The sequence below is a fragment of the Lolium perenne genome, chromosome 4, assembly GCF_019359855.2.
Source record: "Lolium perenne isolate Kyuss_39 chromosome 4, Kyuss_2.0, whole genome shotgun sequence".
Taxonomy (NCBI): Eukaryota; Viridiplantae; Streptophyta; class Magnoliopsida; order Poales; family Poaceae; genus Lolium; species Lolium perenne.
Genome location: NC_067247.2, coordinates 155,297,135 through 155,308,826, shown reverse-complemented (window position 1 = coordinate 155,308,826; position 11,692 = coordinate 155,297,135). Strand labels below are relative to the sequence as shown.

General features: G+C 44.6%; 2 protein-coding genes across 10 annotated transcripts; one reads left to right on the top strand and one right to left on the bottom strand.

Moving 5' to 3' along the window:
• The first annotated feature begins 869 nt into the window (after nt 1-869).
• On the top strand, nt 870-11,615 carry LOC127294228 (transcription termination factor MTERF8, chloroplastic). Of its 9 annotated transcripts, none has more exons than XR_007846462.1 (7): nt 870-2,036; nt 4,982-5,049; nt 5,147-5,353; nt 5,552-5,604; nt 10,860-10,927; nt 11,011-11,322; nt 11,403-11,615. XR_007846462.1 is itself a non-coding variant. In XM_051323992.2 (2 exons), exons 1-2 carry the CDS (start codon nt 905-907, stop codon nt 2,782-2,784), a joined length of 1,152 nt encoding a protein of 383 aa, XP_051179952.1. In that variant the 5' UTR covers nt 870-904; the 3' UTR covers nt 2,785-2,959. The 9 variants fall into 9 exon arrangements, 2 of the variants coding, with proteins under 2 accessions (XP_051179952.1, XP_051179951.1); XR_007846460.1 differs by adding an exon at nt 7,399-9,950 and having other exon boundaries at nt 11,011-11,615; XR_007846463.1 differs by lacking the exon at nt 10,860-10,927 and having other exon boundaries at nt 11,253-11,322.
• Nucleotides 7,061-9,913, bottom strand: LOC139839172 (uncharacterized). The gene has a single exon (XM_071829218.1). The coding sequence runs from the start codon at nt 9,911-9,913 to the stop codon at nt 7,061-7,063; it is 2,853 nt and encodes a 950-aa protein (XP_071685319.1).
• Nucleotides 11,616-11,692: the final 77 nt, after the last annotated feature.

Genomic DNA, 11,692 nt, shown 5'->3' with positions numbered 1-11,692 from the left:
TTTTGCGGCACAGACACACACGAACAAAATTTCCATCGATCACATCCCATATATTTTGTAATGTGAGTACCTAACCTAAGAAGAGGGGAAACTTTTGAGTTGTTTGAATGTCATTAGATTCATAATGGAGCTATCTCGATATTAATGACTTGTCTGGATGTTTGTTTGCTATGATTTCCTAGGTAACAGTAAAATACGAAAATGAGGTTTTCTATCGCACAAAATTAAAAACCAATACATTAGGATTTTGAAAGAAAGTCTCGTAAATCTTCTAAACAATGGCAAATAACTCGATAATAATCATAATAAACATGAGCAATATTATCTAATATTAGTGGCACAACATGCATATATCATCGGCTGGCTGGGCATAACCTTCCGCTGCGGCGACCGGTATGAGGACGGAGGAAAGGGTTCGTCCGAGTCGAGCCACCGACTGTATTTTGGACTTGGGGGTTAACTATAGTCTTTTATGTAAGTTTACAAGTAAAATGGTCAAAATATGTAAGTATTTGAGTAATTATGTAAGAACAAATTGTTGTTCCTGGTTTCGAGTGTTAATTTGGTACAGTTTAATTTCAGTTTCGAAAATGTAGTGGTTCTACTTGTTTGTTGGCTTGATAATAGCTTCAAAACTTGTTACCTGTTACTAGGCCTTTGTTGCAATTGGAAGGCTTACTTAATGTTCTGTTGTTGTTTATCTGAAAATAATCATATATCAGATTATTGCTACTCCGTATCAAAATTTCAATTCTGCGCAACGTTTTCCCCTGCTCGCTCTCGCTGTGGAACTTCGGTTATTTGGCTGTGAATCACTGCGTGCCGTCGGATGTGGATGGAAGGTGGATACATGCTGCAAAACTGCAGGTGGAAACCCTCTCCACACTACACTCCACCATCCACCATGTTCGCCTCCTCCTTCTGCCGGCGGCGGCTCCTCCTCCGCATCCCCGGCGAAGCTACAAACCTCCTCCAGCTCCAGTCCATCCATCTCGCCCGCAGCAGCTACTCCTCAACCGCCGTCTCCCGTGCACCCAGCTCCGACCTCTGCCCAGCCACCGTCTCCTACCTCATCTCTTGCGGCCTCTCCCCCGCCGCCGCCGCCACCACGGCCACCACTCAAAGGATCCGCATCGTTTCCCCCGACAAGGCAGACGCCGTGTGCGCCCTCCTCAGAGCCTACGGCTTCGCCGACGCGGACATCGTCCGCACGGTGCGCAGCGCCCCGTCCATCCTCATCACCGACCCCGAGCGGATCCTCCGTCCCAAGCTCGACTTTTTCGCCTCCCTCCGCTTCGAGCCCCGCAAGATCGCCACCGCGCCGTTCCTCCTCGTGTGCAGCCTCGACAAGAACATCGTCCCGTCCATCCGGTTCCTCCGCGGCGTCATCGGCGGCGACGACCAGCTCCGCCGCGGCTTCTCCCGCGTTCCGCGGGCCCTCATGGCGGACGTCGACCGGAACATGCGCCCCGCCGTGGAGGCCCTCCGCCGCTGCGGCCTCGACGACGCCGCCATCTCCAAGCTCCTCGTCATCCAGATGGGCGTGCTCCTCACGTCGCCGGATCGCATCTGCGAAATCTTCCAGGAACTCAAGGCAATTGGTATGTCCATCTCGGACTCGCGCTTCCTATACTGCTTCCGCGCGATGTGCAGCCTTAAGAGGGGCGCATGGCGGCAGAAGCTCGCATTGCTCCGGAGCTTCGGGCTGTCGGAGGGTGAGGTGGTCAAGGCCTTCAAGACGCAGCCCATGCTGTTCCTTTACGCCGATGACAACATCAAAAGGAAGCTCCGGTTCTTGCTGGACGAGGTCAAGCTTGGAGTAAGCGATGTAATTGCCCACCCTGTGATTCTGTCTTATAGCATGGAGAACTGCATCCTGCCAAGGTGCGCAGTGCTGAGCTTGTTGATGAAGGAGGGGAAGATCCAGAGAGAGATCAAATTGCTTCCAGCATTGCTTGGTTGTTCCACAGTGTTCTCGACCAGATATGTACTGAGGCATGCTGATGATGTGCCAGATGTTGTCAAGGCGTATGAGGGTAAGATCAAATTCCAAGGATTCACGCATGACACATGATTTTTCCAATACAAGAACAATATCATTCAGGATTATTAGGCTGATGTATCCAGTGCCTGCCAGGAATGGTAATGATCAAGTCATGATCCATGATTTTAAGTTAACACCGCTTCACAGAACAATTTGCACCATTGGTAGCCCACAGCACATGCTCTATTGTTCTGCATCATCTACTTCTGTAATTTAGCAGCTGCCATTAGCGTCATATAGCCAATTGAACTGTGGAATCATGGTAGATGATTTACTCTTCTCCAGGTTCCTTTGTCTGGTATGGAGTTAAGCTGGTTTTGCTAATTTAAACTTTTTAGATCGACTGTTGCAACACATTTTGAGTTAAAAATGTTACAGGGTAATGAAATGAGTGTTGATTCTTAATATCCTATTCTATTCACTACCCATCCGAAGTCTTAATTTGTGGTTCTTTCCTACCCATCTGAAGTGTTTGTGGTTCTTTCCAATATATAAAGTCGCTGCGCTGCCGAGAGTAGAAACTTTGTGGTTCTGTTCTAAAGAGTGATAGTCCCTATTTTTCAGCAGCGACCCTTGCTCCTCCAGGTTGCACTGAATCAACTGCATCAAAAACAAGCTCTATGGAAAATATAGAAGGGTAAACTAGGAAAAAAAAGAAGATTAGCTGCATACATTGTCAGACACAAGACTAAAATTCTATTGCTTGCTCCTTTTTTTTAGATGCTCTTGCTTGCTCCTGACTACTAAATGAGTGGATAGTTTCCAAAGTTTCGGGATTAAGACAGCAATGTTGCACCTGATTGAGAGGGCAGGGCAGGATTAAGCCTAACAATGATCTGGCATCTGTTAATTTGCCTCTTGGATCCTCATGAATGTTCATGAATTTGATGTTTGGTTTGATACTTTCCACCTTATGTAATGGCTCTTCTCATTTCATGGCCACGAAACTTATGTTCTATCTATGATGTCCGTCATTTGTTTATGGTTTCATAGCATCTCCAGCATAGGATGTAGATGTAAAATAACTACCATATACATCACTTTGGCCAGAAAAACACCTTCAGCAGATGATGTAGATGTAAAAAAAAAATATCCTGAAATTATTACACCATGAAGCAAATATAAGGTGATGTATCGAAAACAAACATCCACGTGCGAGCTCCAACTACCACTTTATCGTTTCCTACTTCCCCACCCGCGCGACCTCGACTGCGTGGACGCCGATCGAATCCCGGTCATGGATCCCTCCTCCTGCCACCTCCAGCCCCCCTCCTGCACTTTCGGCCCTCCCGCCGGACAGCTCCCGGTGAAATCGAGCGCCACCGCAAGAGGCCCAAACCCTAGCGCCTCCCTCCGCCGGCCGGTCTTCGCCACACCCAAGCACTGCGTCGACCGCATCAAGTGCTACGACATCGAAGCCGAAGGAGCTGAAGCCCGCAGCGAATGGCAAGGTGGCCGGCTCCAAGAGGTCAGCATCAGCAACATTTGCGTCGGTGATGACCACGCTCGTTCCCCCAAGAACGAAGAAGAAGATGGTCGGCGGGCGTGGAAAAAACCCCTCGGATGCCATAGTCCATTTCGTTGTCCCTACCCGCCCCCTCCCCCCGCCTGCCGTGGAGGAGCCGGTGTTCTGGCACGCGCCGTTGGCAACTTCGTCGATGAAATGACAACAAACGTCACTGCCGCGCCTACACCGTAGCCGCCACCATCGAATGCGCGCTCCTCCAACGCCGCAGCTGCCGCTCCACCGTGCGCACCTCTGCGCTCGACCCTCGATCGCCGCCACCAGCTCGCTCACAACGTTGTCCTCGCCCCATTGGCGTAGCAGCCGCCTCCTCCTCTTCCACGACGCTATCCGACGGCATACCTGCTCCCTCTCCTAGCTCACGGTAGGCTTGCTGTTTTCATTTTAGTTTCATCAATATTTTTACCTGGATTAATTCCCCTGTTGCATTGTTGTGTTCATGATACAAATTTTCTTACATTGGTTTATCGTGTCCACTTCTCTACTGATTCAGATTGTAGGTTACATATGGGTTCAGGTTGTCTAAATAGTTGAGTAATAATCACTCTGTTACCACGCATTGATTAAGATTTCAGAATACATATTGGTTCAGATCGACTGGCCGGAATTCTTTGAGATCCGTCAAACAATCACCCTGACCATTCAACCTAATCAGTACATCGATGTTTATAATATACAGCTTGATCACTGCTTCCATAATAATCAGTACAGTGATTTATTAGGAAACATTCCAATTCGTGATTTTGTATGTCTATTTTTTATATGTAATATCCAATTCATGATTTTTGTTTGATGTAATAGGCAACATTTCACTGAAAAATCAATTTACTGATTAGGTTTCATTATATTAACTTTTGCATGCGAGATAGACAATATGTTTGATAACTCCGAGCGGTGAAGCCACTATTGTGTAATAGTTGACTCATGATCAGTACTAATTTATATTCAACTCTTGCCGGAAGAAAGCATTTGTGTTTGTCCCTAGAAACATCAACTGATGATGGGGAAACATGGTGCATGAAAGCAGCATACTTGAGTACATGACAAGGGTTGCTGACTTGGTAATAGGTTTTATTTTCCAAAAAATATCTATCTGATGGAACTGAAATACTAGCGGGCGGGTTCCTGTTTCCACCAAAGAAATGAGAGATCTTATTTCCCTTCTCCACGGAGATCTTCTTGACCATATTTCAAAACTGCAGGGGTGTCACCTTGACCGAACCAATCCATCTTTTAACCTTTTTCTGGGGATGCTCTTAGGTCACACGATGTTTTGGGAATGATCTTACATCATCGATTTTTGTGTAGGGTGTAATTATCTTTTAGTTGAATCAAGTAGCTCTGTTTTTCAACTACTGGTCATTAGCTCTGTTCATGCCTTTCAGGTAATCTGTTCTATTTTTCATTTTCAGCACTGGTAGCATGTACTTGGAGTGCCATTCAGCATTTACCCTTGTCAGGGGTTCTCCATATTAAAGATGTACATTTCCTGTTGTTACCTGTTCTTGCCATTTCTAATTCCTTCTATTGATGGACCATCTAACCATGATTTCTGACTTTTATTCCCTCTATACCAGGTGCGACCTGTATGGAAGCAAGCTTTGCAAGTAGTGATCATTGACCTGAAGTAAATAATGTGAGCCGCAAAAAGTAAAGTGGACATGAGTGATACGCTGGACTATCTGACGAGAAGAAGCAACAGATGGCCCAACTACAAAAGAAAGTTGCAGCCCTCTGTGTGAATTTCACTGTACCTCAATCCTCTACCCCACAAGTTTCACCTGGTAAGAACTCCTAGATGGTAAATTCATTACCTTCGGATGCATCTATATTTTAGGTGAAATTAGATATAGTTATGTCTCTGTTGATATGAAATCACAGATCAGTATATTTGCTATACTTATCTGTCTAGCAACCCTCACAAATCAAGTGAAACATACTTGCATGATAGCTGCATTTTGATCTGCACTATTCATCTACAGCTTGTGCCTGGAGGGCCCGATGAAGATTATTCCCTGCTTTGAAAGCCTTCATGGTAATATTTCTTACTAACTCTTATGTGTTCTTTTCCTCATGAACACAATGCAGCAGAGTTATGGTATGCAACTTTTTTGTGCACTGATTTCTGGCATGCTTAGCTCGGTGCAACTATGTTCAAATATGCAAGGCTTTTACTTTTAAATGATTTTTAGCTTATATGATAAGTAAAAATGCTTCATTGTTTTAATATTGGTTAGTTACAGTTAAGCATCTCCGCTAATATAAAAATACAGTCGGGCCAATCCACATCATCTCACTCGCCTAACCACATTGATCCAAGGTTCAAAATTGCTCTAATGTTGAGCACCAAATACATGTGACGACTGGAACTGTCTGCTTTTTTCTTGTACCTGTTAGGACTTTTTTGCTCTACTTGAAAACTGTAGCCCTATCCTGGTCACACTTTAGAAGGGAAAAAAAGATGATATCCTTGAACTCACTCATTTTATGGGTGTTGTGTGGGATTTGAAGTACTCCTTCCATCCCAAGAAAAGCTGCTTAACTTTGTCTAGATACAAAGATATATAGACACATTTTAGTTATAGATGCATCCCTATCTAGAAAAAATTGACCAGTTTTTTTTAGTACAGAGAGTAAAAATATTTGGGTGGTACCTTCATTTTAAGGGTCTTGTGTGGGTTTTGAAGGAAAATATTTCTGTGGTACACATGGTGAGAAGTTGCACATAATGAGACCGAATGACATTATATGTTTTTATCTGAGTCCATAAAGTCCATCTTGGCCATATCAATCTTTGTAGCGGATGTTGTCCATGGCACGCAGGATGATTAATAAATTGTGTATTAGCACATCACAAAAATTAAGTTAACTGTCTTCATACTGTTATGCTTAATTTATCCTTACTTTAGTCAACATGTGTGTTCACATGCACGATTACTAGTGGGATAAATGATACCTGGCTTGGTCAGGAGCCTCATGTTCTGAATGAGCTTATTGTAACAGAATGTGTAAACTCTGTTTTTGCAAATGAATGAAGCACTATTTTTCCCCCAAAAAGTATCTTTGCAATTACGCTAGCATATATGACACGGTAACCTTGCAGTTAATTAATAATAACAAGAGCATCAACTTCCAGCCTGCAGCTGCGATCTGATGCAGCAAGCATGGCAAAAGATATATCAAGATAAATCACAATTTAAGCTTATCCAATAAGTGTAGGTGCCCAAACTAGAGCTTTTCACAAGTATTTAGAAAGTGCAGATCCATTGTTCCAACTGATGTATTGAACCTGTCCAAGACTCCAAGCTGCTTCCTTCGCTTGCTCCAAGATCAATTACAGTAAAATTGCCACTTCTTATTCTGAAGAAAAAACATAGTTTTAGCATACTGCATCTAGACATGGTAAAATAAATACAGGTAGAAGAAGTATATAGCATGCGGGTCAAGCTAATTTGTGGAGCTGGTCGGAGAGGAGATATACCATTGTTTTCTTAATCCAGGGGCTCTTCATCACCCTCAGTCCCATCCTCATCGAGTTCCTCAATGTCGTTGGTTTCAGCATCATTCTCCTGAGGTACTTGAGCATTGGTTTCAGGTTCTTGTTGCTCTGGCCCAGGCTGAATGTTGCTGGTTTCACCATTATTTTCCTGAGGTACTTGAGCACTGGTTTCAGATAGTTGTTGCTCCGGCCCAGGCTGATTGTTGCTGGTTTCACCATTATTCACCTGATGTACTGGAGCACTGGTTTCAGAATCTTGTTGCTCCGTCCCATGCTGATTGCCGCTGGTTTCACCATTATTCTCCTGACGTACTTGAGCATTTATTCCAGGTGTTTCATCCTTATCCCAAAGACTGCTCTTCTCTATACCACAGTGGCTAAGCAATGCCCAGATGAGGGTTATGAACTCGCCTCCCGACTCGAGGTGATGTTTGTGATCCGCTACATTCCAACTTGGGGCCATGTGCACAAGCAAGTCAGCCCACACTTCAGCTAGAATCTTCCACCGGTCTTCTGTGTTCTCTTCATTGTCGATCAGGGCCTTTCCAAGAGTAGCACCTTGCTGCACTATGTTCATGTCCGTAATCCTATCCAGATTGTCCGTCGCGGCTTCTTCCGCTATGGCAATGAGTTTGCTATAGCTACACTTTCTCAAGTTGCAATCTTTGAGCTGTTTACGAACATCTGCCAAGGTTTCCTCAAAGATCAAATCAGGCACAACGAAACTATCTGGCAACAGTGTAGACATAAAAACCTGCAGATAAGCACAGTACCGGGACAAGCTGATTGCAATGTGGTAATCAGTCTCTAGTTGACCGGCGATTTTCTCGTTGACAAGGTACGGCGGCTTTGAAGTGCAGGTGGCGAATGTCTTCAGGCCTGACCAGGTAGAGCGAAGGAACCCAGGTTTTTCCATGTCAATTTTAGACTCTCGCGCAAGTTCGATTTCGCAGAGGCTGGTGGCAATGTGCCACACCAGAATGACCTGAGAGCATGTGTGTAGCTCACGGCAGGCCCAGCTGTACCGCTTAAACTTTTCGCCACTCAGCGATGGAATTTCTTTGGGCAGCTGAGTGTTGTTGAGGTTCACGTCGCGGAGCACCTGTAAGATTGCTGCCTTTACACAATTTGGGACCTTGATAGCTTCACCACGTTTTCTTCCATCTAAATCCTGTGGCATCTTTCCCAGGCTAATGGCATTTGCCATTTTCCGAAAGAATGGCTTGTAATTGTAGGACTCCAAGAAGTCGTACTGGTCCATGCATCCATGCCATGCCTCAGCAATATTGGAGTTGTAAAATGATCTGATAAAACGCCCATCACGATAAAACCAGCTGAACCATGATCGGCTCTGCACATACTTGGACACGAGGAGTAATCTTGTCCAGTTCGACAGCAGGTACGTGACCATCTCCCAGACCTCCTTGAACATCATGAAGACCATGAACAACCAAGTGATTAAGACATCAACATTCCTTCCGTTCCTGTGGAGCATAAAATTGTCCTCCTTATTCACGGGTTGTAGGTGGTAGACTGTTCGGATGTCCACAGCCAGCCAGAAGGCGACAGCAAAGGTTGCCATCGACAGGAGGAGACTGAAAAACATAGAACTAAGCCCGCTCCAGAAGACCAGAGGGTAGAGGGTGTGGAAGTAGTCTCTGGTGAATGCAAGCTCTAACTCCAGGATTTTGAATACCCGCTCCCCCTCCTTCTCTGCCTTCTCCCGTTCCAAATCTATCCCTTCTGTCTCTGGCGACACATTATCCGCCATGCCCGCTGTTTCTGCTTCAGGCACTGTCTCTGTCTCCACTGCAGCCACTCCTGCCATTTGGCTCATCTCTATCTCCACAGCCATTGCTGAAGCTGCCATTGTTTCTGTCTCTCTCGCCGCCTGAACAGCTGCCACCGTGTCAATAGTTGCCGTCTGTGCCGCTGCCTCTGCTGCCGTTTGTTTTTGACTACCAGTGATTTTTGATTTGATTAGATTTCGTGTACTGTCAATGCTTTCTCTTTGCAGGTTCACATCCTCAAACCTACAGCGAAGCAGCCTAGACAGCGTGAAAGCCACGCTGATATCCTTGTATCTGTCGCCCTCGCCGCTGCTGGAGCTTAGCAGCGGCTCCTTGCATCCCGAGATCTTGTCCAGTGTGATCAGCGACGTCTTCTCAACCCCCTCAAGCTGCAGAGTATAACTAGGCCTCTTCAAAATGATGTTCTTATCGGACTCTCCGCAAACCAGGTAATTTTTATCGTTGTTGCTGTCCTGCTCACCACCGCCCTGTTCACGGTCACGGGGACGGTTGCGCATGTACTCTGGGATGAACTCAGAGTTCCGGCCATGCAACAGCGATCTGATGGCCATCTCATGTGCGACAAAGCGGTATAGGCTCTTCAGCAGCAGAAGGGCCCACAGGGACCAAAGGGGTCTCGTGAACTGCAAGGCGCGGGTGCCAGTCAAGACTCCGGCTCCCATGAACTTGATCACATTTCCCAACTCTGAGAGCCGGCGACTTTGGTCCGGGATGCCGTATCCGGATAGGTAACCGAGACTGGCACGGAGGCTCACCAACACGACGGCCCACACAGGGAACATCTGATTACCAAAAGATGCAGCTTGCATGGACCCTATTAGATACACTACTATCCGATCGGACAGGCTATCCACGGCCTTGAAGACTTTGTTCAAAAACGAGCTGCGAGATCGGCAACGGTAAAAGTCGACGATGAACATCACGAAGAACATCGCCGTGACCAGTGCAACTAATGATTGGATGCGGATCAGGACATAGATGTCCTCTTTCATCACGAGGAAGAAGGACTCAATAACTTTGCGGATGTTCACCATTTCGGACATTTCTAACATTGCTGGACAGTCCTGCAGGGTAAGTTTTTCGTGATGAGCAAAGTTTGGAACCCAATTGAGAAATGCAAAACTTCATAGTACAAGTTCGTAATATGAAAAACGTTTTAAATTAATTAAATATGATTAAATTCAAGTATATATTTCCATAACATTCCAACCTTACATTTTCATTATCTTGCTAATATGAAAAACAGTAGCCAAGTTAATTGGTATAGATTGCCCTAGTCTAACTCGTTCTCTATGTTAGAAAAAGAGGATCTTTGTTCTTGGGGTTTCAGATACCTTACCTGTGTGTTTCTGATATTAGTTTTGTGGATTAATTTCTGATTAAAGTTGCAAAAGTATTTTATTTGTAAGAGACAATTATATTTCTGTGATACCTCCTAAATGTTTTCTACTCCCTCCGTCCCATGAAAAATGTTGAAGGTTTGTTAAAATTCGGATGTATCTAGATACTATTTAGTGTCTAGATATATCTAAATTTAGATAAATATAAGACAAACTTCATGGGACCGAGGGAGTATATTGGATTAGATTTGGGATGGTTGAGTTTAAAAGCTAAACCTTCTCTTAGACTTGCAACAACTACTGGGAGGTTGAGTGAAAAAAGTTGGCAGTAAGAAGGATGATGCACCGTCAAAAAGCTTTGCAGATTCAGGATAATCTTCATGTTTTTATCAGATCTTATGGATAAGTATAGAGCAACTTATTTCTGGGACATAGAACTAACGACTGAATGATCCCTCTTTTCATGTTGCTTTGGATTGGGAAGTGCCATTGCTACCATATACTACTGTTATGGTACATGACTCAAGGGCGGAGTCAAAAACAGCCCAAGTGTGACGCTAATACTGGCTTAGGGATGCTAATCACCTAGAGATTTCATGTTTGTAACCTTGAAATTTGAAACATACTTATTACACTGCAGCTGCTGGGACGGTTCTAGCACCAGGCGCAGCTCCGCCACTGACGTGACTTGATGTGCAACAAATCCAAGTATGTCACCTCAGTTTTAGAATCATAGGTTATCTGATCCCAATACCAATTTCTGACCAGCCGCTTTTCTTAAAATGCAATAGCGTGAAACAATGATGGCGTGCACTACCGTTGGAAGAGGTTCGACTGAAACTGCTGAACTTCCGAGCGGTTTTGAAAATGCTACATGAAATCTGCTTATTGTTGAATGACAATAAACTGAAGACTGTTTCTATCTTGTGGAATTGGTGGCATGAACGGATATCAAATATGTCTTTCATGCCTTGTTGTATCGTTCAGATTTGTTATGTTCATGATGCTGTCTGATGTGATTATTTGTTGATAGCAACGAGGAATGTGATGAGGCGAAAGAGCAGGGGCAAGTGGCGTGAGGGCGGAGACGACGCTACGGTCCGGTGAGCTCTGTGTTTATTTTTGTACAATGGTGAGCTCTCGTTGGTATGGTATGGGATCGGGGGATTTATAATTTATGCAGTGAGCTGTGGATCAAGATTGAGTGCGCTTTGACTATACGGTCGATCTTGAAAACAAGAAACCAAAGGAAATAGTTAGTAGTAGTTGTGATCAACTGTATAGTATACATGATTAGCTTTTCATTATATGAACTGGACGAAAATCTTTGAATTTGGATACAACTGTATATATGTTCGCATATTTCAGTAGCTTGAAATACTATATGATTGCACAATATGTATTAACTGCAACGTGGCTTGCACGTGTACAATTAGCGACACCATTATGTTTCCTTGTTTGCATTCTGTGATG

Coding starts and splice junctions, on each gene's coding strand:
- LOC127294228 (XM_051323991.1), top strand. CDS start 905: ATGTTCGCCTCCTCCTTCTGCCGGCGGCGGCTCCTCCTCCGCATCCCC.
- LOC139839172 (XM_071829218.1), bottom strand. CDS start 9,913: ATGGTGAACATCCGCAAAGTTATTGAGTCCTTCTTCCTCGTGATGAAA.